Here is a 27,965-nt window from a genome sequence, read left to right as displayed (position 1 = left end):
AGAATTCATGGTTGTTACGTACTACTGAGTTCTGTATGTCTGTGATGAGTTAAGATCTTTCTAGTGATATGTAACTTTAAACACAGACGTCCAAAAAGGAGGGAGGGATTTTTCTCTTTCTTAGTTATTGGTTTAATCTCCTATAGCCTGTATCATGTACTGAACATTGTTTCATTGTAGGCATTTGCTCATGATTAAATCACGATTCCTTTGTAAGTAAGTATTATTTATTATAAAGAATTTGTATGTACTATACTTTTCTTTGTAAGGCACTATTAAGTTGTCTTAATCATTCAAAAGATTACACTACGTAATAAAAGTTTACTTTTGTCGTGTTCCTGGGAAATGGGCATCATTTCTCAATTCTTTATAACTAAACACAATTTAAAAAATCAATTTTGATCCCAGAACCTTGCTTTTGTGGTCAGGACACTTCTGCAACACTTTCAAGAATGACTGATGTAAAACTGTTAGGTTCTAGGGTTTAGCTTGGCAAATATAACAACAGAGGCTTACAAACCAGCGTTCTGTTCAGCTCTCTCCCTCCTCCCTCACTTCTCTCTTCCTCCTCTCTCCCTCAACTACTTCAGTCCAATCACTCAACATTTTACCATTATGCAAAGGTCAATCGATGTTCTTTGGGTCAATTCGCTTCCAATCTCTCTAGCAAATTAGAGGCAAATTCAGTTTGAAGCCTCGTTGAATATTGATAAAGTGGGTAAGGTGGGTCTTGGTATGGAAGGTGAGAGGTTAATGGGGGTCTTTGTGTGGAAGGTGAGAGGTTAATGGGGTCTTAGTATGAAAAGTGAGAGGTTAATTGGGTTTTGGTATGGAAGGTGAGAGGTTAATGGGGTCTTAGTTTGAAAATTGAGAGGTTAATTGGGCTTTGGTATGGAAGGTGAGAGGTTAATGGGGGTCTTGGTGTGAAAGACGAGAGGGTAATGGGGTCTTGATGTGGAAGATGAAAGGTTAATGGGGTCTTGATATGGAAGATGTTAATGGGATCTTGGTATGGAAGGTGAGAGGTTATTGGGCTCTTGGAATAAAGGGTTATATTGTAATGGGGTTTTGAGAGATTAATGACGTCATGGGACGGAGGAAGAAAATGGCAGTGAAAAGCGAAGAGAATCTTGTAAGAGTTGAAGGAGAAAAAACAAGGGGGTTTTATAGGGATGTCTTAGAATGATAGGGTAAGGGGGGAGAGATATTCCTAAAGTTAAGCCTTAAGTGTGTGACTTTGTGTTATGTGACACAGGTGATGTGAAGCATATGTGACATGCGGCAGTAGATGTGATCTTTCAGTGCTGCAAAAGATGTGAGCTTCATATGATGTGAAACTGCACAATAAAATCTAAGCAAATAATGATCAAATATTTATTTTTTTGGCGACAAAAATGTTCTAATCAAATCACTGAACAAAAAAAATCAATTGAAAGATCACTCATATAATCAAAGGAAATTACCAGAGATATAGAACAGGTTCTCCGATTTACTACTACTACTATGACTCAAGAAATCGTAATAACACGATTGCAAACAATCCACGGTACTCACCGCAAGTTCAATCCCCGCCCGTACCGTGGTTTATAACTACTACTACTACTACTACTACTACTACTACTACTACTACTACTACTACTACTACTACTACTACTACTACTACTACTACTACTACTACTACTACTAATTTCAAAACCCAACCCTATCTAAGGTATAATTCTATTTTTTTTCCCAGGATGTCACAATGCTAACATCTACTCAACTATCTATTTACTGTTGGGTGAACTAGGGCAGAAGATGTAAGGAAACCTGCCCCTTAGCCTTACCCTGTTCAGGAATTAAACATGAGTCCTTCGGGTGATAAGAAGAATGTTATTCCCACTGAGCTTCAGGTGGTCTCCACAAACTCACACACACACCTCAGTACTTCACACCTGCAGCAGCAAAATTAATTTGAATAACTGAGAAATTACAACTTTCTAGCGAAACATGGTAATTCTCAAGTGACAGTAACTCCAGCTGTGCTGGAACGAGACTTCTGAAACTGCATTGGCTAATGAACCCTTACTGGAATATATATCCTCACTGTCCCACTGAAGTCTCTCATTTCTGGATGACACATTCCAACACCTTGTACGAGCCCCATCCTGTATGACGGAATATAACAGGGGAAATGTTGTTACCTTCGTTCCCACTGCATAACTATCATACAGAAGAGGGTAGCAGCATACTGCTGATGAATCCAACTTTTCAAAAATAAATAAAAAAAAGTAATTTAAAATTTATTTGCGCCTGGAGGTCCCATCAAGGAAGCTCCTTGCAGCTAGTGAAGGTCTTTTGAAGTAAGTAATTGAAGCTGCCCTCTGCTTCCTTGGTTCAGGCCTGATTACCCTCTCATTCCCCAGGGCATATATGATCAGAACCGGTTTAGCGCTTTTCCAAACCTAAAATAATAATAATAATAGTAATAATAATAATAATAATAATAATAATAATAATAATAATAATAATAATAATAATAATAATAATAATAATAATAATAATAATAATAATAATAATAATAATGAGCAACCAGTTCTCAAAATACGTCGTTTATTTTCTCGTCCCTTCAGGTACGTCAGTTTCTGAACGACCTAAACAACCTATACAATTTTAACGTTCGTTGCTATTTTTGTTCCTTTAGAAAAGGGAACTTCGATTAAAGATACAATATCTTAAAATTTGCGCACTGCAGGAACAGAAACGTTGGAAACATTAGACTTTTTATATACAGTGTTGAGATGGGATGATGCCCTGTCCTCGTAACTACAGATAATGATGCCCTGTCCTCGTCACTGTAGATAATGGTGCCCTGTCCTTGTCACTGTAGATAATGATGCCCTGTCTTCGTCACTGTAGATAATGGCACCCTGTCCTCGTCACTGTAGATAATGATGCCCTGTCCTCGTCACTGCAGATAAGATGCCCTGTCCTCGTCACTGCAGATAAGATGCCCTGTCCTCGTCACTGCAGATAAGATGCCCTGTCCTCGTCACTGCAGATAAGATGCCCTGTCCTCGTCACTGCAGATATTGTCCGTCACTTGAGGGACTGACCGCATCCTATCAAGGCTGCAAGACTGATCACCTCAAATTACTACTTTTGTCTCCTGTGTTATAATTTCCTATATTCGACTGAAGAAACCTGCTGGGCAGGTGGAAGGTTTCGACAATGAACATACTCAAGGCTTCTTTAAAATCCATAATACAGGGAATAAAGTAAACTCAATTCCTGATGGTTACAGTTATAACCATAGTTTTTAAAAGGGTGGACCGGTAAGCCAGTGGAAGGCCTCGGTCAGATAACCAAAAGCTCCAGCTCCGGGGTCATCATATGATTAAGACCCGCGTCAGGAAACACTTGTCCTGTTTCCTGACAACCCTTGCCTAACCTAACCTCTCTGGGAATATTCACTGAAAGATATATTCCACTTGATTAATACACTCATTCACTTATCCAATTAAAGTGTGTATTTTGCTGCCAGTTGCCGCTCGTGCATTTCTGCCCGATCTAACACACATGGAAATTTAATAATTTGTATTATAGGTTTTAACGTATGTTAACCAATTTTACGTATAATTAGCCGATAATAACAATAGAAATTAGGCTGTTTACATCTGGTCCCCTCAAGGAAGGTTTCTTGATGCTGATGAGGGCTCTTGATCTAGGGAATTGGATCTGTGCCCCAGTTCCCTGAATTAAACCTGAATACCTGCCACATCCCCCCACAGGCCCTGTATAATCCTGCGGGTTTAACGCTTCCTCCTTGATTATTGTATGTTTACATATGACAGCGTAGAGCGCATCGTACCACCTTACAGAGTGCGTTTTCTCACGATCACTGAAGTGGGATGACAAATCGATACACCGGAAGAGAGTGTTTACCAGCAGTGTAGCTGCAACACCTGCAGCGTGATACAAAACAAAACACAGGCGGGAGGATAACACTATTATCATTACCCTGTATTAACTAAGACGTTAATGGGTGGTTACGCCGCGTTGGCAAAGTCGTTTATACTCGTTTCTGCGGGAAAGAAACAAGACACTTCTGGCTAATTCCTGCTGGTGCTCGCCTATGTGTCTTTCGCCCCAGGAAGAACATACACATGCAGGCGCTGAGGCACGCTTCGAGGACACGTTTTTTTTTTCACTCCCTCTAGAAAGGTTGAAATTTATGTCCACGAGGAGGTATGCCCGGAATGCCGCATAACTCCCACTGCTCGGAAATAATAATAACTGCCGAGACGGGAGGGAAATTACGCTACAAATGCCTTCCAATACGTTGCAGACTAAACGCAATAACCAGGGTGGTGATGAACTGCCTTAATTAATTATTACATCTAGCAAGACACGTGGCTACGGTACCATGCGCAATGCTAACACATGTTACGGTATCATGCTTTTACGATATCTTGCGTCTTGACATCGTGCTTTGCGGTATTCACGCGTTATGTTGCCACTCATTATCACACACATCATGCATGGCGGTGTCATGCGCGACGATATCATGCGCTATGTCATTCGCGACGATGTAATGCGCGACGATATCATACGCGACGATGTCACGCGCGACGATGTCAAGCGAGAGTTGGAAGCTTAGTAAGAAATTGGAAAGACTTTTCGTGATCATGGGAGATGACGCCTTTTCTTTTTTGAGCTGGAAAATGATCATATGAACTGCAAAAGTTCAGCAAGGAAATGGTGCGTGGCCGCATATTTGTGAAGAAAAAAACAAAAAAATTTGAGTGTGAAAAAACTGCGAGAAAAAATCTAATTTGTTATTACCCGTTTTGTAATTTCCAATTTTTTTTGAACATCTCTTGGCAATTGTTTCTTTATTTACAGTTACAGCAGTAAAGCAATGCTTATCGTTCCCAACTGTATGACCCTTGTCGGTCTAGCGCTTTCTTTGATTGTAATAATTATCGTTCCCAAATTATATTATTATTATTATTATTATTATTATTATTATTATTATTAGTATTATTATTATTATTATTATTATTATTATTATTATTATTATTAATGGTATTATTATTATTATTATCATTATTATTAATGATATAATTATTATTGTTATTATTATTATTATTACTTATTTCTGCCATATGCGTGTGGAACGGAAACCTGTAATTGTTTTACAGTGATAAAAATACTGCTGCCTTTCTGCGTCATAAACACGCGAGAAAACACGTACGTCTTGCTACTTCTACGTACACTTAGGCTCATTACATACACATGTACACATATATGTCTACACGCAGATCTGAATTTTCTCCTATTTTTCTAAACAGTTCTTGTTCTTTTTATTTCCTATATTCTCCATAGGGAAGTGGAAAAGAATCTTTCCTCCGTAAGTCATGCGTTTTGTAAGAGGCGACTAAAATGCCGGGAGCAAAGGGCTGGTAACCCCTTCTGTATAAATTACGTAAAATATGAAGAAATTTTTGTATAAAACTTTGATGTTTGATGTGCTTGTATGTAGTGAGGATGATAAGAAAGATACGATTGTTAATGTTATGAATGAAAAGAAGTTGGATATCCTGGCTCTAGGTGAAGCAACGTTCAAGAGGGTGGGTGAGTTTCAGTGAGGAGAAATAAATAGTATTAAGTCAAGAGTATCTGAGAAATTTAGAGCCAACGAAGGGGTAACAATAATGTTGAAGGATCAGTTATGGAAGGAGAAGAGGGAATAAAAATGTATAAATTCAAGGATTATGTGAATTAAAATAAGGGTCGTATGTGAAAAGTGGGTTATCATAAGTGTGAATGCACCTGGTGACGAGAGGAGTGTAGAGGAGAGAGAGAGAGAGATTTTGGGAGATATTAATTAAGCAAATGTTTAAGAACCTTTGAACCAAGTGAGAATTGTGGTTGGGGACCTAAATGCTAAAGTGGGAGAAACGGTTAGAAAGGGTGTGGCAGGTAAGTTTTGGGTGCCATGGGTAAATGATAATAGGGGACCCTTGACTGAACTTTGTATAGAAAGAAGTTCGGTTACAGGTATTACATATTTTAAGAAAAAAAATAGGTATGCGACATATGATAGAGAACGTAATAACAGTAGTTTTTTGGATTATGCATTGGTAGATAAAAGACTAATGGGTAAACTTCAAGATGAGCATGTTTATAGAGGGGCCACAGATACATCAGATCATTTTTAGTTGTAGCTACAGTGAGAGTAAAAGATAGATGGAATACAAGGAGAATGGAATCAGCAAGTAAGAGAGAGGTAAGGGTTTATAAACTAAAGGAGGAGGCAGTTATGGTAAGATATAAACAACTATTGGAAGAAAGATGGTCTAGTGATAGTATAGGCAATGAGCTTGAAGAGTTATGGTGTAGATTTAAGAATGTAGTGTTAGTGTTCAGTAGAAGTTTGTGGTTACAGGAAAGTGGGTGCGGGAGAGAAGAGCGATTGGTGGAATGATGAGGTAAAGAGAGAGAAAAAGTTAGCATATGAGTAGAAGTGATGCAAGGAGGAAGAAGTGTACAGAGAGAAAAAAGAGAGGTAAAGAGAGTGGTGAAGGAATGCAAAAGGAGAGCAAATGAGAGAGTGGGTGAGATGTCAACAAATTTTGTTGAAAATAAGAAAAAGTTTTGGAGTGAGATTAATAAGCTGAGAAAGCCTAGGGAATGAATGGATTTGACAGGTAAAAATAGAACAGGAGAGTTATTTGACGGAGAGTCAGAAGTATCGAGAAGATCGAAGGAATATTTTGAGGAACTGCTGAATGTTCGTGATGATAGGGGAGCTGTGATTTTGTGTATTGAGCAGGGAGGTATAACATCTGGTAGGAGTGAGAGTCAGCTGTGAGGGTGCGGGAAGTGCGTCAGGCTGTGGGTAGAATAAAAGGGGGTAAAGCAGCTGGGACTGATGGGATAGAGAAAGAAATGTTAGGCGAGTATACACTTTTGGAGTGGTTAGTGCTTTTATTTAATTGTATGGAAGAGGGTAAGGTACCGAGGGCTTGGCCAAAGGAACAAAAGAGAGTGTAAAAATTATAGGGGAATAAGTCTGTCGAGTATATCTGGTAAAGAGTATGGAAGAGTTATTACTGAAAGAATTGAGAGTAAGACGGAGAGCAGAATCTCAGATGAGCAAGTAGGCTTTAGGAAGGGTAGGGGGGGGGGTGTAGACCAAGTGTTTACAGTGAAACATACACGTGACCAGTATTTAAATAAAAGTAAAGAAGATTTTGTGGCATTTATGGATTTGGAAAAGGCGGATAATAAGGTGGATAGGGGGGCAATGTGGTAGGCGTTCCAAATATATGGAAGTGAAGAGATTTTACGAGGCTAGTGAAGCTCAGGTTAGAGTATGTGGACGAGAGAAAGATTATATCACGGTAAAAGTAGGCCTTAGATAAGGGGGATGTGTGATGTCACCATGGTTGTTCAATATATTTATAGATGGGGTTGTAAGAGAAGTAAATGCTCAGATATTGGCAAGAGGTGAACCGGAGCAGCATGTGTAAGACAAGCACCCGAGTACCTGTTTGCTGCTAGGTGAACAGGACCATCAGGTGCCAGGAGACTAGCACCCGAGTACCTGTTTGCTGTTAGGTGAACAGGGACATCAGGTGCCAGAAGACTAGCATCCGAGTACCTGTTTGCTGCTAAGTGAACAGAAACATCAGGTGTCAGGAGACTAGAAACCAGGCAATCTTAAGAATAATCTAAATCAACTTTGATCCTCACATACTCATTTATTTAACAGTTTCAAAATCCCTCTGTATCTGAATCCCCTTTCCTAAATACATTCGTATCCAAATCTCTTCCCATCCAAATTTCTCCCAATTTAATTTCCTCCCTATCTAAATTCTTCTCCATCCACATTCCTTCCTATCCAAATTTCTCCTTATCATAACTGTTTATTATTCAAATTTCTTTTTATATCCAAATTCTTTAATCTGCTCATCACTCAACATCAATATCATCTTACTATCTAAATCGTACTTTCCCATCGAGCAGAGTGTGCGATGTTTCGAACAGGGTGCGATGTTTCGAACAGTGTGCTATGTTTCGAACAGTGTGCAATGTTTCGAACAGTATGCGATGTTTCGAAGAGTGTGCGATGTTTCTAACAGTGTGTGACGTTTCGAACAGTGTGTGTTTCTAACTGTGTGATGTTTCAAACAGTGTGTGTGATGTTTCTAACAGTGTGCGATGTTTGGAACTGTGTGATGTTTCTAACAGTGTGTGATGTTTCTAACAGTGTGCGATGTTTCTAACAGTGTGCGATGTTTCGAACAGTGTGATGTTTCGAACAGCGTGTGATGTTTCTAAGTCTGTGATGTTTCGAACAGTGTAAGATGTTTCGAACAATGTGCGACTTTCGAACAGTGTGCGGTGTTTCGAATAGTGTGTGATGTTTCGAGCAGTGTGTGATGTTTCTAACAGTGTGTGATGTTTCTAACGGTGTGCGATGTTTCGAACAGTGTGCGATGTTTTTAACAGTGTGTGATGTTTCTAACAGTGTGTGATGTTTCGAACAGTGTGTGATGTTTCCAACAGTATATGATGTTTCTAACAGTGTGTGATGTTTCTAACAGTGTGTGATGTTTCTAACAGTGTGTGATGTTTCAAACAATGTGTGATGTTTCTAACAGTGTGTGATGTTTCGAACAGTATGCGATGTTTTGAAAAGTGTGTGATGTTTCGAACAGTGTGCGGTGCTTCGAACAGTGTGTGATGTTTCGAAGAATGTGTGTTGCTTCGAACAGTATGATGTTTCGAACAGTGTGTGATGTTTCGAACAGTGTAAGATGTTTCGGACAATGTGCGACTTTCGAACAGTGTGTGATGTTTCGAATAGTATGTGATGTTTCGAACAGTGTGTGATGTTTCAATGAGTGGGATGTTTTGAGCAGTGTGTGATGTTTCTAACAGTGTGTGATGTTTCTAACGGAGTGCGATGCTTCGAACAGTGTGCGATGTTTCTAACAGTGTGCGATGTTTGGAACAGTGTGTGATGTTTCGAACAGTGTGTGATGTTTCGAACAGTGTGTGATGTTTCCAACAGTATATGATGTTTCTAACAATGTGTGATGTTCCTAACAGTGTGTGATGTTTCAAACAGTGTGTGATGTTTCGAACAGTATGCGATGTTTTGAACAGTGTGTGATGTTTCGAACAGTGTGCGATGTTTCGAACAGTGTGTGATGTTTCGAGCAATGTGTGATGTTTCGAACAGTATGATGTTTCGAACAGTGTGTGATGTTTCGAACAGTGTGAGATGTTTCGAACAATGTGCGACTTTCGAACAGTGTGTGATGTTTCGAACAGTGTGTGATGTTTGAAAGTTGGGATGTTTCGAGCAGTGTGTGATGTTTCGAACAGTGTGTGATGTTTCTAACAGTGTGAGATGTTTCGAACAATGTGCGACTTTCGAACAGTGTGTGATGTTTCAAAGAGTGATGTTTTGAACTGTGTGTGATGTTTCGAACAATGTGTGATGTTTCTAACAGTGTGTGATGTTTCTAACAGTGTGCGATGTTTCGAACAGTGTGCGATGCTTCTAACGGTGTGATGTTTCGAACAGTATGCGATGTTTGCGAACAGTGTGTGATGTTTCGAACAATGTGTGATGTTTCGAGCAGTGTGTGACGTTTCGAACAGTGTGAGATGTTTCGAACAATATGCGACTTTCGAGCAGCGTGTGATGTCTCGAACAGTGTGTGATGTTTCAAAGATTGTGATGTTTCGAACAGTGTGTGATGTTTCGAACAGTGTGTGATGTTTCGAACAGTGTTTGATGTTTCGAACAGTATGTGATGTTTCGAACAGTGTGTGATGTTTCGAATAGTGTGTGATATTTAGAACAGGGTGTGATGTTTCGAAGTGTGATGTTTCTAACAGTGTGTGTGTTTCAAACAGTGTGTGATGTTTCGAACAGTATGCGATGTTTCGAACAGTGTGATGTTTCGAACAGTTTGCGATGTTTCGAACAGTGTGTGATGTTTCGAACAATGTGTGATGTTTCGATCAGTGTGTGATGTTTCGAACAGTGTGAGATGTTTCGAACAATGTGCGACTTTCGAAGAGTGTGTGATGTTTCAAAGAGTGTGATGTTTCGAACAGTGTGTGATGTTTCGAACAGTGTGTGATGTTTCTAACAGTGTGCGATGTTTTGAACAGTGTGCGATGTTTCTAACAGTGTGCGATGTTTGGAACAGTGTGTGATGTTTCTATCAGTGTGTGATGTTTCGAACAGTGTGTGATGTTTCGAACAGTATGCGATGGTTTTGAACAGTGTGTGATGTTTCGAACAGTGTGCGATGTTGCGAATAGTGTGTGATGTTTCGAACAATGTGTGATGTTTCGAACAGTGAGTGATGTTTCTAACAGTGTGAGATGTTTCGAACAGTGTGTGATGTTTCAAAGATTGTGATGTTTCGAACAGTGTGTCATGTTTCGAACAGTGTGTGTGATGTTTCGAACAGTATGTGATGTTTCGAACAGTGTGTGATGTTTCGAATAGTGTGTGATGTTTCGAACAGTGTGTGATGTTACGAACAGTGTGTGATGTTTCGAACAGTGTGTGATGTTTCGACCAGGGTGTGATGTTTCGAACAGTGTGTGATGTTTCGAACAATGTGCGACTTTCGAACATAGTAACGTAATAACCAAGAATATAGAAAAAGTAATTCCAAACTCGTAATCTGTAAATTGCAAAAAATGTAACTGGATAAGGGAATTTCATTGCCTTGATAATTCGATCCTTAAATCCATTACGGGAGGAAATTTCTCTGACCCTCCGTCCTCTTTTTTTCATGATGGTGAGAGGCTCTAAATCCAAGGGTATTGTAGCTATCTTCCCCTTTCCTCGGATCAGAACTGATAACTCCTCATTCCTTTGGCGGTCGTTTGACCTGGATGGGTGTCGTAAGGGAAACAGCAACTTGGTAACGCCAGTAGCCTGCCGACGTGAACAGTGTGCCAGCACCAACAGCCTGCTAGTAACGACTGTCTTCTAACACAGACTGCCTGCTAACACTCACCTTTATTCTTCTTCTTGCTGCCCTGCTTTAACAACTATCACTCCAACAGCTTGCTAGTACCAACAACCTCCCAACACCAATAGCATGCTAATACCAACAGCCTGTTAGTACTAGCAACTTGCCAACAACAACAGCCTGCTAGTAGCAACCTGCCAACATCAACAACTTGCTAGTACCAACAACTTGCTAGTACCAACAACCTGCTAGTGCCAACAACCTGCTAGAACCAACAACCTGCCGACACCAACCTGTAAGTACCAACAACCTGCTAGTACTAACAACTTGCTAGTACCAACAACCTGCTAGTACCAACATCCTGTTAGTACAGCCTGCTAATACGATCAACTTGCTAGTACCAACAACTTGCTGATACCAACAACCTGCTAATACTAACAACTTGTTAGTATCAACAACCTGCTAGCACTAACAACCTGCCAGTACCAACAACCTGCCAAAACCAAGAACCTACTAGTACCAACAACAAGCTAGTACCAACAACCTGCTAGTACTAACAACCTGCCAACAACAGCAACCTGCCAATACCAACAACTTGCTTGTACCAACAACCTGCTAGTACTAACAACCTGCCAGTACCACCAACCTGCTAGTACCAACAACCTGCTAATACTAACCTGCCAACAGCAACCTGCTAGTGCCGACACCCTATTGGTACTAACAACCTGCTAGTACTAACAACCTGCCAAGAACAACAGCCTGCTAGTACCAACAACCTGCTAGTACCAACAACCAATTTTGTACTAACAACTTGCTAGTACCAACAACCTGCTAGTACAACAACCTGCTAGTACCAACAACTTGCTAGTACCAACACCCAGCTAGTACCAACAGCCTGCTAGTACTAACAACTTGCTAATACCAACAACCAGCTAGTACTAACAACGTGCCAACAACAACAGCATGCTAGCACCAACAACTAGTTAGTACCAAGAACCTGCTAGTACAACAACCAGCTAGTACTAACAACGTGCCAACAACAACAACCTGCTAGTACCAACAACTAGCTAGTACCAACAACCTGCTAATACTAACAACCTGCTAGTACTAACACCCTGCTAGTACCAAGAACCTGCTAGTAAAACACCCTGCTAGTACCAACAACCAGCTAGTACCAACAACCAGCTAGTACCAACAAGTACTAACACCCTGCTAGCACCAACAACCTGCTAGTACCAACAACTAGCTAGTACCAACAACCTGCTAGTACTAACACCCTGCTAGTACCAAGAACCTGCTAGTAAAACACCCTGCTAGTACCAACAACCAGCTAGTACCAACAAGTACTAACACCCTGCTAGCACCAACAACCTGCTAGTACCAACAACTAGCTAGTACCAACAACCTGCTAGTACTAACAATCTGCTAGTACTAACACCCTGCTAGTACCAAGAACCTGCTAGTAAAACACCCTGCTAGTACCAAGAACCTGCTTGTACAACAACCTGCTAGTACTAACACCCTGCTAGTACCAAGAACCTGCTAGTAAAACACCCTGCTAGTACCAAGAACCTGCTTGTACAACAACATGCTAGTACTAATAACATGCCAACAACAACAGCCTGCTAAAACTCACCTTTCTTCTTCTCCTCGCTGTCCTTCTCGTCAGAGAAAGGTGAGTCTGGTTGTTCCCTCTCAAAGGTATACTCAGAGATCTGGTATCGTGGTGGTGGTTCTGAGGTTGTTACTACCGCTGCTGTTCTCTGGTTGCCTGTCGTTCGTCTGTACCCCGTGGGCGTCGCTGTGCCTGGCGTAGCTGCGACGGGCGTAGACGATGTGGTGGTATCTCTGAAGCTTCCCCTACTGTCCCTGCCACTGCTTGCCCTGGCTGCGTCTCCTGCTGCGCCTCCTTCAGCGCCAGCAGCGCTTCCTCCTCCTCCTCCCGATCTTAACTTCCCAGCGCTGCTACACACACGTTTGAGGCTGCCTCCGAGACTCCGACCAGCTCTTCCTTCGTCAGAAGACACTCGGGGAGCCGTGCCAAATATGCCTCCGTCCGCGTTTCTTCTGCTCACTGGTCCGTTGGGCAGAGGCAGAGTCTGCAGGGAGAGGAAAAACATATATTAAAAATGTTGCTTCGGAGCAATCAAAAGTTTTGGATCACCGAAGTCATCCGGTGAGTCAGAGAGAAAAACTGGCCGCCAGCGTTTCACACACAATTACTTGCATTAGGGAGAAGAACCGGGAACGAAACATCGATCTCCTGTCTGTGGTAAACCTCAGGAAGCAGCCTAATTTTAATTTACTACGTTATTTATCTTTATCGATTCCTCTTTATTAACAATAACTTGCAAATACTATTAAGTTAGTGTAAGTACATCCCCAGAGTGTAATACATCCTCAAACACACCCTTAGAGCACACCCTCAGAGAAAATCTTCACAGCACATCCTCAGAGAATATCTTCACAGCACATCCTCAGAGAATATCTTCACAGCACATCCTCAGAGAATACCTTCACAGCACATCCTCAGAGAATATCTTCACAGCACATCCTCAGAGAATATCTTCACAGCACATCCTCAGAGAATACCTTCACAGCACATTCTCACAGCGCATCCTCACAGCACATCTTCACGGTACCCGTGACATGCTCGCAGATATTTTCTTTTCCACCGAAGCAGCTAGTCTATGTGTACCTCACATCCTTGATGTGAAAGGCAGCGCAAGAGCATAGGAATAAACAAAAGGCCCAGGAGCTACGCTCCAAAACGGTTTAACATGAGTGAATCTCGATTTATAAATATATATATACATATATAAATATATATATATGTATATATATATATATATATATATATATATATATATATATATATATATATATATATATATATATATATATATATATATATATATATATATATATATATATATATATATATATATATATATGTCGTTCCGAATAGGCAGAACTTGCGATCTTGGCTTAAATAGCAACGCTCATCTTGCCATATAGGACAAGTGAAAATTTGTGTATGCAATAATTTCGCCAAAATCATTCTGAACCTAAGAAAAAAAATATATTTTACTCTGTTTGTTTAGTATTAAATTACTGTAAGCAAATCTAAAATATATTTAGTTAGGTTAGGCTAAAATAAATTGCTCTTGTTATAATAAGGTTAGGTAAGTTTTCTAAGGTTCTTTTGGAGCAAAATTTAAAATTTTTACATTAACATTAATGAAAAAAATATATCTTTAAACGTATAAGAGAAAATTTTAGAAAGGACTTAATTTTAAATGAGTTCTTTCTAATTGACCAGTTTTACATATTCGGCACGACATATATATATATATATATATATATATATATATATATATATATATATATATATATATATATATATATATATATATATATATATATATCAGTTGTAAGAGAAGTGAATGAGAGGGTCTTGGCAAGAGGCGTGGAGTTAAAGGATAAAGAATCACACACAAAGTGGGAGTTGTCACAGCTGCTCTTTGCTGATGACACTGTGCTCTTGGGAGATTCTGAAGAGAAGTTGCAGAGATTGGTGGATGAATTTGGTAGGGTGTGCAAAAGAAGAAAATTAAAGGTGAATACAGGAAAGAGTAAGGTTATGAGGATAACAAAAAGATTAGGTGATGAAAGATTGAATATCAGATTGGAGGGAGAGAGTATGGAGGAGGTGAACGTATTCAGATATTTGGGAGTGGACGTGTCAGCGGATGGGTCTATGAAAGATGAGGTGAATCATAGAATTGATAAGGGAAAAAGAGTGAGTGGTGCACTTAGGAGTCTGTGGAGACAAAGAACTTTGTCCTTGGAGGCAAAGAGGGGAATGTATGAGAGTATAGTTTTACCAACGCTCTTATATGGGTGTGAAGCGTGGGTGATGAATGTTGCAGCGAGGAGAAGGCTGGAGGCAGTGGAGATGTCATGTCTGAGGGCAATGTGTGGTGTGAATATAATGCAGAGAATTCGTAGTTTGGAAGTTAGGAGGAGGTGCGGGATTACCAAAACTGTTGTCCAGAGGGCTGAGGAAGGGTTGTTGAGGTGGTTCGGACATGTAGAGAGAATGGAGCGAAACAGAATGACTTCAAGAGTGTATCAGTCTGTAGTGGAAGGAAGGCGGGGTAGGGGTCGGCCTAGGAAAGGTTGGAGGGAGGGGGTAAAGGAGGTTTTGTGTGCGAGGGGCTTGGACTTCCAGGAGGCATGCATGAGCGTGTTTGATAGGAGTGAATGGAGACAAATGGTTTTTAATACTTGACGTGCTGTTGGAGTGTGAGCAAAGTAACATTTATGAAGGGATTCAGGGAAACCGGCAGGCCGGACTTGAGTCCTGGAGATGGGAAGTACAGTGCCTGCACTCTGAAGGAGGGGTGTTAATGTTGCAGTTTAAAAACTGTAGTGTAAAGCACCCTTCTGGCAAGACAGTGATGGAGTAAATGATGGTGAAAGTTTTTCTTTTTCGGGCCACCCTGCCTTGGTGGGAATCGGCCAGTGTGATAATAAAAATATATATATATATATATATATATATATATATATATATATATATATATATATATATATATATATATATATATATATATATATATATATATATTTATATATATATATATATATATATATATATATATATATATATATATATATATATATTATTGTAACCACGAACGAGTGGTATTGATCAATAACAACACTGCGCTAGCCAAGGATTCGAACCCATGTTGTACTGGCCTGCCTCATGGTAAGCAAGAACCACATGACGCTTTAAACCACAGGATAATATATAAATGCTGCTCGTGAGGCTAGTACACCAAACAGGGATGAGAATGAAATTAGCTTAGAAGCTCCCACACCTCCGTATGCCCTCGGATGGCGGCCCAACAGCTAGCTGTGTGCTGGCTGCGCCATTCTTAGGGTTGGGTTGTCCTGTGGTTTAAAGCGACTCATAAGAAAGAGAACACTGCAGTGTTCTCTTTCTTATGAGTCGCGCATCAGGTGTTGCTTTGTTGTGGGATGTGATGGTGAGGTGTGGGCTAGACCCTTTATATGCCATCCTTTGATGCATCACTTTTATTGTTCCTTGATAATGTGAGTAGTCACGAAAGTGCATGGAGTTTCATTAACCTTTCACAGTGGTTGTTATGCATATTCTGAAATCACCTGCTTACTGGGATTTTATTGCATATAAATATATATATATATATATATATATATATGTATATATATATATATATATATATATATATATATATATATATATATATATATATATATATATATATATATATATATATATATATATATATATATATATATATATATATATATATATCGTGCCGAATATGTAAAACTGGTCAATTAGCAAGAACTCATTAAAAATTCAGTCCTTTCTAAAATTTTCTTCTATACGTTTAAAGGTATATGTTTTTCATTAATGTTAATGTAAAAATTTTTAAATTTGCACCAAAAGAATCTTAGAAAACTTACCTAACCTTATTATAACAAGAACAATTTATTTTAGCCTAACCCAACTAAATATATTTTAGATTTGTTTACAATAATTTAATACTAAGCAAACACAGTGAAATATATTTTTTTCGTTAGGTTCAGAATGATTTTGGCGAAATTATTGCAAACACAAATTTTCACTTGTCCTATATGGCAAGATGAGCGTTGCTATTTAAGCCAAGATCGCAAGTTCTGCCTATTCGGCACGACATATATATATATATATATATATATATATATATATATATATATATATATATATATATATATATATTCTTTCTTTCAACACACCGGCCGTATCCCACCGAGGCGGGTTGGCCCAAAAGGAAAAACGAAAGTTTCTCCTTTTACATTTAGTAATATATACAGAGGTTTCTAGCCTCTTGCTCCCGGCATTTTAGTCGCCTCTTATAACACGCATGACTTACGGAGGAAGAATTCTGTTCCACTTCCCCACGGAGATAAGAGGAAATAAACAAGAACAAGAACTAGAAAGAAAATAGCAGAAAACCCAGAGGGGTGTGTGTATATACATGCTTGTACATGTATGTGTAGTGTGACCTAAGTGTAAGTAGAAGTAGCAAGACGTACCTGAAATCTTGCATGTTCATGAGACAGAAAAAAGGACACCAGCAATCCTACCATCATATAAAACAATTACAGGCTTTCGTTTTACACTTACTTGGCAGGACGGTAGTACCTCCCTGGGTGGTTGCTGTCTACCAACCTACTACCTTATATATGTATATATATGTATATATATATGTATATATATGTATATGTATATATGTATATGTATATGTATATATGTATATATATATATATATATATATATATATATATATATATATATATATATTATTTGTTTAATATGTCTGATATACGTATTTTTATTAGTAAGAAATCATGACATATTACATAGATAATTACCGATAATGTTGCCTAAACTTGCTCATCTCACACATTGAGGTCCATAGTTCGATCCCCGGAACGGTTAGAAACATTGGGCGTGTTTCCTTAAGACACCTGCTCTCACTGGTCACCTAGCAGTAATTAGGTACCTGGGTGTTAGCCGACTGGTGTGGGTCGCATCATGGGAGACAAAATTAACTTAAGTTGCCCGAAATATCACTGATGTCAGCTATGATCTGTATAAATTGTATCATGTACTTGTAGAAATAGATTTATTATTATTATTATTATTATTTTTATTATTATTATTATTAGTAGTAGTAGTAGTAGTAGTAGTAGTAGTAGTAGTAGTAGTAGTAGTAGTAGTAGTATTATTATTATACCGTTCTTTTACACATACAGTAACCAATTATGTTTTAATTCCCTAATTTGTGGTTTAATATATCTTTCCACGTTATACATATCAACTTCAGCTAAAATAAAGATAGAAGTATTTTACTGATTGCTGGGAAGCTTTCACAAACTGACGCTGGGAGTAACGCAAGAAGACGACCGCTGCAAAAATGAGGACAAGTTGCATTTTTCCAGCACAGAATTTTATTGCTCTCTGCTTCAGTATATAAATTCTGGTCACATTCCTCTGCTTTAAGCTGAGGGACTGACCGCCATCTATCATGAGTGAGGGACTGACCGGAACCTATCAAGCCTGAGGGACTGACCATCACCTATCATGCCTTAGGGACTAACCATCGCCTATCATGCCTGGACTGACTACCACCTATCAAGCCCGAGGGACTGACCACCTATCATGCCTGGGAGACTGACCACCACCTATCATGCCTGGGAGACTGACCACCACATATCATGCCTGACGGACTGACCACAACCTATCATGCCTGAGGGACTGACCACTACTTATCAAGCCCGTGGGACTGACCAACACCTATCAAGCCTAAGGGACTGACCACCACCTATCATGCCCCAGGGACTGACCACCACCTATCATGCCCCAGGGACTGACCACCACCTATCATGCCCCAGGGATTGACCACCACCTATCAAGCCCGAGTGACTGACTACCACCTATCATACCTTAGGGACTAACCACCGTCCATCATGGTTGAGGGACTGACCACCAGTTATCAAGCTTGAGGGACTGACCACCACCTTTCATGCCCCATCAGGAACTGACCACCACCTATCATACATGAGGGACTGACCACCATCTATAAGCCCGAAAGACTGGCCACCACTTATCAAGCCCGAGGGACTGACTACCACCTATCATGCCTTAGGGACTAACCACCGTCCATCATGCTTGAGGGACTGACCACCACCTATCAAGCTTGAGGGACTGACCACCACCTATCAAGCCCGAAGGACCGACCACCAGCTATCAAGCCCAAGGAACTGATCACCTCAAAATTACTTCTGTCTCCAGTGTTATATTCGCCTGTATACAAGTCTACTGACGTATATATATTGTATATTCGCAAGTCAATGTGGCTGCTGCGGCCTCACCTTTAAGGCAGACCTACGGCGTACATGGTCGAGTATCGTCTACTCTCTCCCGTGAAATTCGCCTCAAGCTGACATTTTCAACACACTTGCTGCATTCACTTTCCCAAGCATTTCTTATCTTAGGCCTAGTGCCACGTCCATTTAATGTTCCGTGGTAACGAAGGTGACTTGATTAAAAAAAAAATATTTTCGCCCTTATATGAATAACCAGATTGATAATATGGCTACAGAGGGAGGGAGACCACTAAGAATACTGTAACAAGTGGCACAGAATCTGCGCTCTCGTAGACAGAGCAGCTTGGTACTGAGGAAATAGGACACAGAGCAGCTAGGTACTGAGAAACTAGGACACAGAGAAGCTAGGTACTGAGGAAATAGGACACAGAGCAGCTAGGTACTGAGGAACTAGGACACAGAGAAGCTAGGTACTGAGGAACTAGGACACAGAGCAGCTAGGTACTGAGGAAATAGGACACAGAGCAGCTAGGTACTGAGGAAATAGGACACAGAGAAGCTAGGTACTGAGAAACTAGGACACAGAGAAGCTAGGTACTAAGGAACTAGGACACAGAGCAGCTAGGTACTGAGGAACTAGGACACAGAGCAGCTAGGTACTGAGGAAATAGGGCACAGAGCAGCTAGGTACTGATGAACTAGTACACAAAGCAGCTAGGAACTGAGGAACTGGGACACACAGCAGCTAGGTACTGAGGAACTAGGACGCAGAGCAGCTAGGTACTGAGGAACTAGGACGCAGAGCAGCTAGGTACTGAGGAACTAGGACACAGAGCAGCTAGGTAATGAGAAACTAGGATACAGGGCAGCTAGTCGAGGAAATAGGACACAGAGCAGCTAGGTACTGAGGAACTAGGACACAGAGCAGCTAGGTACTGAGGAACTAGGACACAGAGCAGCTAGGTATTGAGGAACTAGGACGCAGAGCAGCTAGGTACTGAGGAACTAGGACCCCAGAGCAGCTAGGTACTAAGGAACTAGGACACAGAGCAGCTAGGTACTGAGGAACTAGGACCCCAGAACAGCTAGGTACTGAGGAACTAGGACACAGAGCAGCTAGGTACTGAGGAACTAGGACCCAAGAGCAGCTAGGTACTGAGGAACTAGGACACAGAGCAACTAGGTACTGAGGAACTAGAACACAGAGCAGCTAGGTACTGAGGAACTAGGACGCAGAACAGCTAGGTACTAAGGAACAAGGACAGAGCAGCTAGGTACTGAGGAATTAGGACTCCAGAACAGCTAGACACTGAGGAACTAGGACACAGAGCAGCTAGGTACTGAGGAACTAGATCAAAGAGCAGCTAGGTACTGAGGAACTAGGACACAGAGCAGCTAGGTACTGAGGAACTAGGACAGAGCAGTTAGGTACTGAGGAACTAGAACACAGAACAGCTAGGTGCTGAGGAAGTAGGACACAGAACAGCTAGGTACTGAGGAACTAGGACACAGAGCAGCTACGTACTGAGGAAATAGGACACAGAGCAGCTAGGTACTGAGGAAATAGGACACAGATCAGCTAGGTACTGAGGAACTAGAACACAGAGCATCTAGGTACTGAGGAAATAGGACACAGAGCAGCTAGGTACTGAGGAACTAGGACACAGAGCAGCTACCTACTAAGGAAATAGGACACAGAGCAGCTAGGTACTGAGGAAATAGGATACAGAGCATCTAGGTACTGAGGAACTAGAACACAGAGCAGCTAGGTACTGAGGAAATAGGACACAGAACAGCTAGGTACTGAGAAACTAGGACACAGAGCAGATAGGTACTGAGGAAATAGGACACAGAGCAGTTACGTACTGGGGAAATAGGACACAGAGCAGCTAGGTACTGAGGAACGAAGACGCAGAGCAGCTAGGTACTGAGGAACTAGAACACAGAGCAGCTAGGAACTGAGGAACTGGGACGCAGAGCAGCTAGGTACTGAGGAGCGAGGATACAGAGCAGCTAGGTACTGAGGAACTAGGACGCAGAGCAACTAGGTACTGAGGAACTAGGGCACACAGCATCTAGGTTCTGAGGAACTAGGACGCACAACAGCTAGGTACTTAGGGCATGGTCGCGGATTTGGTTAATAGCCTGAAATGTGTTTAACTGACGAACCTGGCCCATGGCCGGGCTCCCGGTGTAGAAAGACTCTCGAAACTCGTCAAAGGTATAACTGCACCATCACAAGAGACTTTAAGGGTGGGTAAACTTAAGTTTAATGTCTTTCTGATCCCCCTCTCCCTCCCTCTCTATCTCTCTCTCTCTCTCTCTCTCTCCCTCTCTCTCTCTCTCTCTCTCTCTCTCTCTCTCTCTCTCTCTCTCTCTCTCTCTCTCTCTCTCTCGCTGCTTGATGTTAGCACTCAACAAAATCCCTGAGACATAATACGAATGTATATCCACGAATTTTTAGCAGGTTACTAAAAGCAGTAGATTTTATGTGTGGCTCAGGTTATGGTACATAGGGAAAACGGACTACTTTTCCAGTCAAAGAAGTAAACACTAGGGTGTCGAGGAGAGGTGTGGGATTAAAAGATAGTGAATCTGGTTAAAAGTTGGAGTTGTCGTAGCTGCTCTTTGCCGATGACACGGTGCTTTTAAGAGATTCGGAAAAGAAGTAGCAAAGACTGGTGGACGAGTTTGGGAAGGTGTGTAAAAGAATAAAATTGAATATAGGAATGATGATAAGTATAACAATGTCTAGTCAGTGAAAAACTGTATTATAAGATTAGAGGGAGTATCGAAGTGAGTAGTTTTCAGATATTTAGGACCAGACATGTGGACATATGGGTCATTGAAAGACGAGGTGAACCACTAAATCAAATAGAGGAGAAAAAGAAAGTTGGGTACTGAGGAGTCTGGGAAGAAGAGGAAATTTATTTATAGAGGCAGAGAGGAGAGTGGACTATAGTGGTACCACCATTGTTATATGGATAAGAGTCATGGGATTTAAACGTTACAGTGAGGAGCACATTGGAGGCAGTGGAGACGTCATGTTTGGCAACTGTAATCTTTAAGTATATTAGCTCCCTTTGAATTTTGAGACTTTAGATATCAATATTTCTTTGATTGTACATGGTCATCTTAACAAATAATATCTCAGTAGCCAATAACATATTTTTAATTCTACAACGTTTTCATGAAAGCTTATGATTATATATATGTCGTGCCGAATAGGTAAAACTTGTCAATTAGCAAGAACTGGTATAATTTTTTACCAAAAGAACCTTAGAAAACTTACCTAAACTTATTAAAATAAAAGCAATTTAATTTAGCCTAATCCAACTAAATATATTTTAGATAAGTTTACAATAATTTAATAATAAACAAACACAATAAAATGTTTTTTTTCGTTAGGTGAGAATGGTTTTTAAGAAATTATTGCATACACAAATTTTCGCTTACCTTATTCGGCAAGAAAAGCGTTGTTATTAGAGCCAAAATAGCAACTTTTACCTATTCGGCACGATATATATATATATATATATATATATATATATATATATATATATATATATATATATATATATATATATATATATATATATATATATATATATATGTATATACATATATATATATATATATATATATATATATATATATATATATATATATATATATATATATATATATATATATATATATATATATATATATATATATATATATAAGCACTGATCTCTGGCTGAAGGAGACTCGAACCTACGAACCTTGTTCCAAGGTTCGTACGTTCGAGTCTCCTTCTACAGTGTTCCTCCATTCTTATGTTCTTATGACATTCCTCAGGTCACGTGCGTCACATCTCACTCTCCGCCTATATATACAATGTCTTTCTACCTCTGTATGTTAGAAGTGATCAAGGTCCCAGGACCGAAACGTTTTCTAATAAATATGTTATAGTGTTTGCTTACGTGTCTTTCTAAACCAACTTGTCGGTATTTATTACCAAGGTTTATACCATATAAATATATATATATATATATATATATATATATATATATATATATATATATATATATATATATATATATATATATATATATACATATATATATATATATATATATATATATATATATATATATATATATATATATATATATATATATATATATATATATATATATATATATATATATATATATATATATATATATATATATATATATATATATATATATATATATATATATATATATATATATGCAATAAGATCACAGTAAACAGGTGATTTCAGAATATGCAAAACAACCACTCTGAAAGAATAGAGAAATTCCAAGCGCTTTCGTGACTACTCACATTATCAAGGAACTATGAAAGTAAAGCATCCAAGGAAGCTATATAAGGGGTCTGGCCAGCACCTCACTATCAGATCCCACAACGGTTAAACACCTGACGCGCGCCGACCCAACTTGGATAGGTCCTTTGCACAACTCACCCACAAATTCTACCCAAGAAAATTAAAAAATTATTATTTGTCCAGTGTATTATTAAATTCTTCCCAAATTCTATTAATTATAAATGGATCTAATTTATATAAACCAAAGGAAATATTTATATTATTGTCAAAACTGCTTTTTATGAAACAAGATTCAATTATATTCCTGTCGACCATGGACTTGCTTGATACTACTTTCTCAACTTTTTGAAAATCAATTGGATGGTTAAAATCTCTTACATGAATAAATAGATACAGTTGATACAGTAAAAAAACTTTTGATAAAGAATTCCCCCCAAAATGCTGATGGATGTGTCTATAAGATTCCTTGTAAAATTTACGATAAAGTTTATTACGGTCAAACTGGTAAAAATCTCGAACTAAGATTAAAACAACATAAATATAGCATTAGAACTGGACAAGATTCCAATGCTCTATTTATTCATGTAAGAGATTTTAACCATCCAATTGATTTTCAAAAGTTGAGAAAGTAGTATCAAGCAAGCCCATGGTCGACAGGAATATAATTGAATCTTGTTTCATAAAAAGCAGTTTTGACAATAATATGAATATTTCCTTTGGTTTATATAAATTAGATCCATTTATAATTAATAGAATTTGGGAAGAATTTAATAATACACTGGACAAATAATAATTTTTAAATTTTCTTGGGAAGAATAGTTTGTGGGTGAGTTGTGCCAAGGACCTATCCAAGTTGGGTCGGCGCGCGTCAGGTGTTTAACCGTTGTGGGATCTGATAGTGAGGTGCTGGCCAGACCCCTTATATAGCTTCCTTGGATGCTTTACTTTCATAGTTCATTGATAATGTGAGTAGTCACGAAAGCGCTTGGAATTTCTCTATTCTTTCAGAGTGGTTGTTTTGCATATATATGTGTGTGTGTGTGTGTGTGTGTGTACTCACCTAATTGTGGTTGCATGGGTCGAGACTCAGCTCCTGGCCCAGCCTCTTTACTGATCGCTACTGGATCCTCTCTCTCTCTGCTTCCTGAGCTTTGTCATACCTCTTCTTAAAACTATGTATGGTTCCTGCCTCCACTACTTCACTTGCTAGGCTATTCCACTTGCTGACAACTCTATGACTGAAGAAATACTTCCTAACGTCCCTGTGACTCGTCTGAGTCTTCAGCTTCCAGTTGTGACCCCTTGTCCCTGTGTCCCCTCTCTGGAACATCCTATCTCTGTCCACCTTGTCTATTCCCCGCAGTATCTTGTATGTCGTTATCATGTCTCCCCTGACCCTTCTGTCCTCCAGTGTCGTCAGTCCGATTTTCCTTAACCTTTCCTCGTACGACATTCCCTTGAGCTCTGGGACTAGCCTTGTTGCAAACCTTTGTACTTTCTCTAACTTCTTGACGTGCTTGACCAGGTGTGGGTTCCAGACTGGTGCTGCATACTCCAGTATGGGCCTAACATACACAGTGTACAGTGTCTTGAACGATTCCTTATTAAGGTATCGAACGCTATTCTCAGGTTTGCCAGGCACCCGTATGCTGCAGCGGTTATTTGGTTGATGTGTGCCTCCGGTGATGTGCTCGGTGTTATGGTCACCCCAAGGTCTTTCTCCCTGAGTGAGGTCTGCATTCTTTGTCCACCTAGCCTATACTCTGTCTGCGGTCTTCTTTGCCCCTCCCCAATCTTCATGACTTTGCATTTGGCTGGATTGAATTCGAGAAGCCAGTTGCTGGACCACATATCCAGCCTGTCCAGGTCTCTTTGCAGTCCTACCTCATCCTCGTCCGATTTAATTCTTCTCATCAACTTCACGTCATCTGCGAACAGGGACACTTCAGAGTCTATTCCTTCCATCATGTCGTTCACATATATCAAAAATAGCACTGGTCCTAGAACTGACCCCTGTGGGACCCCGCTCGTAACAGGCGCCCACTGTGATACCTCTTCACGTACCATGACTCGTTGCTACCTCCCTGTCAGGTATTCTCTTATCCATTGCAGTGCCCTCCCTTTTACGTGCGCCTGATCCTCCAGCTTCTGCACTAATCTCTTGTGGGGAACTGTGTCAAAGGCCTTCCTGCAGTCTAGGAAAACGCAATCTACCCACCCCTCTATCTCGTGTCTTACTTCTGTTACCTTGTCATAAAACTCCAGGAGGTTTGTGATACAAGATTTGCCTTCCATGAACCCATGCTGGTTTTCATTTATAATCTTGTTCACTTCCAGGTGTTCGACCACTCTCCTCCTGATAATCTTCTCCATGACTTTGCACACAATACATGTCAGAGACACAGGTCTGTAGTTTAGTGCCTCGTTTCTGTTTCCTTTCTTAAATATGGGGACTACATTAGCTGTCTTCCATTTCTCAGGTAGTTGCCCAGTTTCAAGGGATGTGTTGGAGATTGTGGTTAGAGGCACGCACAGCATCTCTGCTCCTTCTCTAAGGACCCATGGGGAGATGTCCGTTCCCATCGCCTTTGAGGTGTCAAGGTCACTTAAGAGCTTATTCACCTCCTCCTCAGTTGTTCGTATGTCATCCAACACTTATTGGTATATTCCCTCTTGATGTTCCCTTCTGTGCTGTCTTCCCACAGCCCTTCCTGTCTCTACTGTAAAAACTTCCTTAAATCTCCTGTTCAGCTCCTCACATACCTCCTGATCATTTCTTGTGAGTTCTCCACCTGTGTGTGTGTGTGTGTGTGTGTGTGTGTGTGTGTGTGTGTGTGTGTGTGTGTGTATGTGTGTGTGTGTGTGTGTGTGTGTATATTATGCACTTTTACTTTGGCAACCTTTAATTTAGTGATAAGACAAAACCTAAATTTGCTGCATAAAAATATCCCTAATATAAAGAATTTTAGAGTAATATATTCTTTTGTACTTCATATAAAAACATAATGAGCAGTTTATTCACTGTTCATTCTCTTCATCAAGGTAAAAATCGTAGTGTTCCATATCAACATCTTCCTCATCATCAGTCCTCTAGTTGTTGAACGTCTGCATCTTGCAGATGTTTGTGCAGCGTAGCTGATTAGCCAGGCATGTACACTGAAAGTTTGGAGGTGCGCACGCACTTTCAAGACATGACCTGCAGCGTAGCATCTGGTGCTAGTGATCCTCGACTAGGTGTTTCTGCCATATCGCACCGTGATAGTTCGAGCAGAGAACAATGGTTGTGAAGAGTCATTGCATGGTGGAAGCTGACTGGATTACACCTCTCAAGATTTGCCAGAAAAAAAGGTAAAAACGTAGGTCATTGGCTTCATGGGTGGTGGGTGAAGATGCATACATTTGACATACAAAGTCTTCCATATCTTCAAATAGGTAGCGAGTTACATCCCATGATTTACCAGGATTCTTGAAGATCACTTGATAGATCTTTCTTTTCTTCAGAAGATTCAGTACACTGAGCTTATCACATCCAGTGAACATACTGTGCCACAGCCAGTTAAAGTACGTGGTCCTAAGAAACTCAGATGTCCTCTCCTACAATGCTTGCAAGCTTGTCAATATCGATGTGTCGTATATAGGTTGATGTTCCACGTTTTGACATTCAGAGAGCGGGATCTCTTCGTGCGGAAGCAAAGGCACATCTTTGTGTTAACTAATGATGACTTTGGATCTGAATCTATCTTCTAAGACATGATGAACATGGAGAAACATTCATGTGTCAGCTTCGTCTTGTGTTGTCTTCAGGCCTTGGATCTCATCCCAGTAATCGTTGGTGAACAGGTAGCACGTCTCTCCACAGGTTATTTACGGTCTCTTGACCTGGAGCTTCTCTCTTTCAGGCTGCGTCCACTCGGAAACAATATCTTAACAATTATCTTGTTCTCAGGGTTACTCGGGAATTTCGCCTTTGTAGGATGTTGTGGCCTAGCGAAATGATACTGTGTGCCACTGGTGGATCCTCTGTACGATCTCTCAGCAATTTGGGTAGATGTCTCCTAGTAGACGTTCATTTTCTGACTGCAGCCTTCGCTATTTTCTCATCTGTTCTTACGTTTTAGCGTCTTTAAGATGTATTAGGTTTCTCATAGATGAACTTTACCTCATATGATGTGGACTGATGTGGACCTTGCCTCACTTTCTTGAAACTTCAGATGCACTTCATCAATATAATTTTCTTTTGGAATAATGTAATTAAACATCCTATTTTCACAGCAGGAGGTTTCAGCATCTGTGGTAGGTTACCTGTGGGGTCTCTCCATCAGGCAAGTTTTTAACTGTCTGTAAAATTACAGCACGGCGTATGATTTTAGCAGAGTCTACTCTGCAATGCCGTGCCTCAGGACGGTTCATCATCTATTAGATGCTAAATCATCAACTCTACAAATACCAAATCTATTTAAAGAAAACTGAAAAGAGGGATATAATTATATGAGTGTTCTTAAAAATCATCTAGGCAGCAAAGCATTTCTATATTCCATTTACTAATATAATGCAAATATTGCTAATGTGCTGACCCCAGCTGTGCTGACATTTTCATGACATGCTGATTCATGTTGCTCTGTCTCAGAAAAAAATCACAACCTTGAAATCTTAAACAAATATGCCTAATTAATCTCATAAAT

General features: G+C 39.9%; 1 protein-coding gene across 2 annotated transcripts in view; it reads right to left on the bottom strand.

Moving 5' to 3' along the window:
* Nucleotides 1-12,482: 12,482 nt before the first annotated feature.
* Nucleotides 12,483-27,965, bottom strand: part of LOC128690335 (uncharacterized) — a 411,482-nt gene continuing 395,999 nt past the window's right edge. Inside the window, exon 4 of one of the 2 annotated variants that reach the window (XM_053779027.2) lies at nucleotides 12,483-13,096. In XM_053779027.2, coding sequence (XP_053635002.2) covers nucleotides 12,623-13,096 — 474 coding nt within the window. In that variant the 3' untranslated portion in view covers nucleotides 12,483-12,622. The remainder of the gene's footprint in view (nucleotides 13,097-27,965) is intronic. The other variant, XM_053779028.2, reaches the window with a different exon arrangement.

The sequence above is a fragment of the Cherax quadricarinatus genome, chromosome 32, assembly GCF_038502225.1.
Source record: "Cherax quadricarinatus isolate ZL_2023a chromosome 32, ASM3850222v1, whole genome shotgun sequence".
NCBI lineage: Eukaryota > Metazoa > Arthropoda > Malacostraca > Decapoda > Parastacidae > Cherax > Cherax quadricarinatus.
This window is presented reverse-complemented; position numbering and strand designations above follow the sequence as displayed.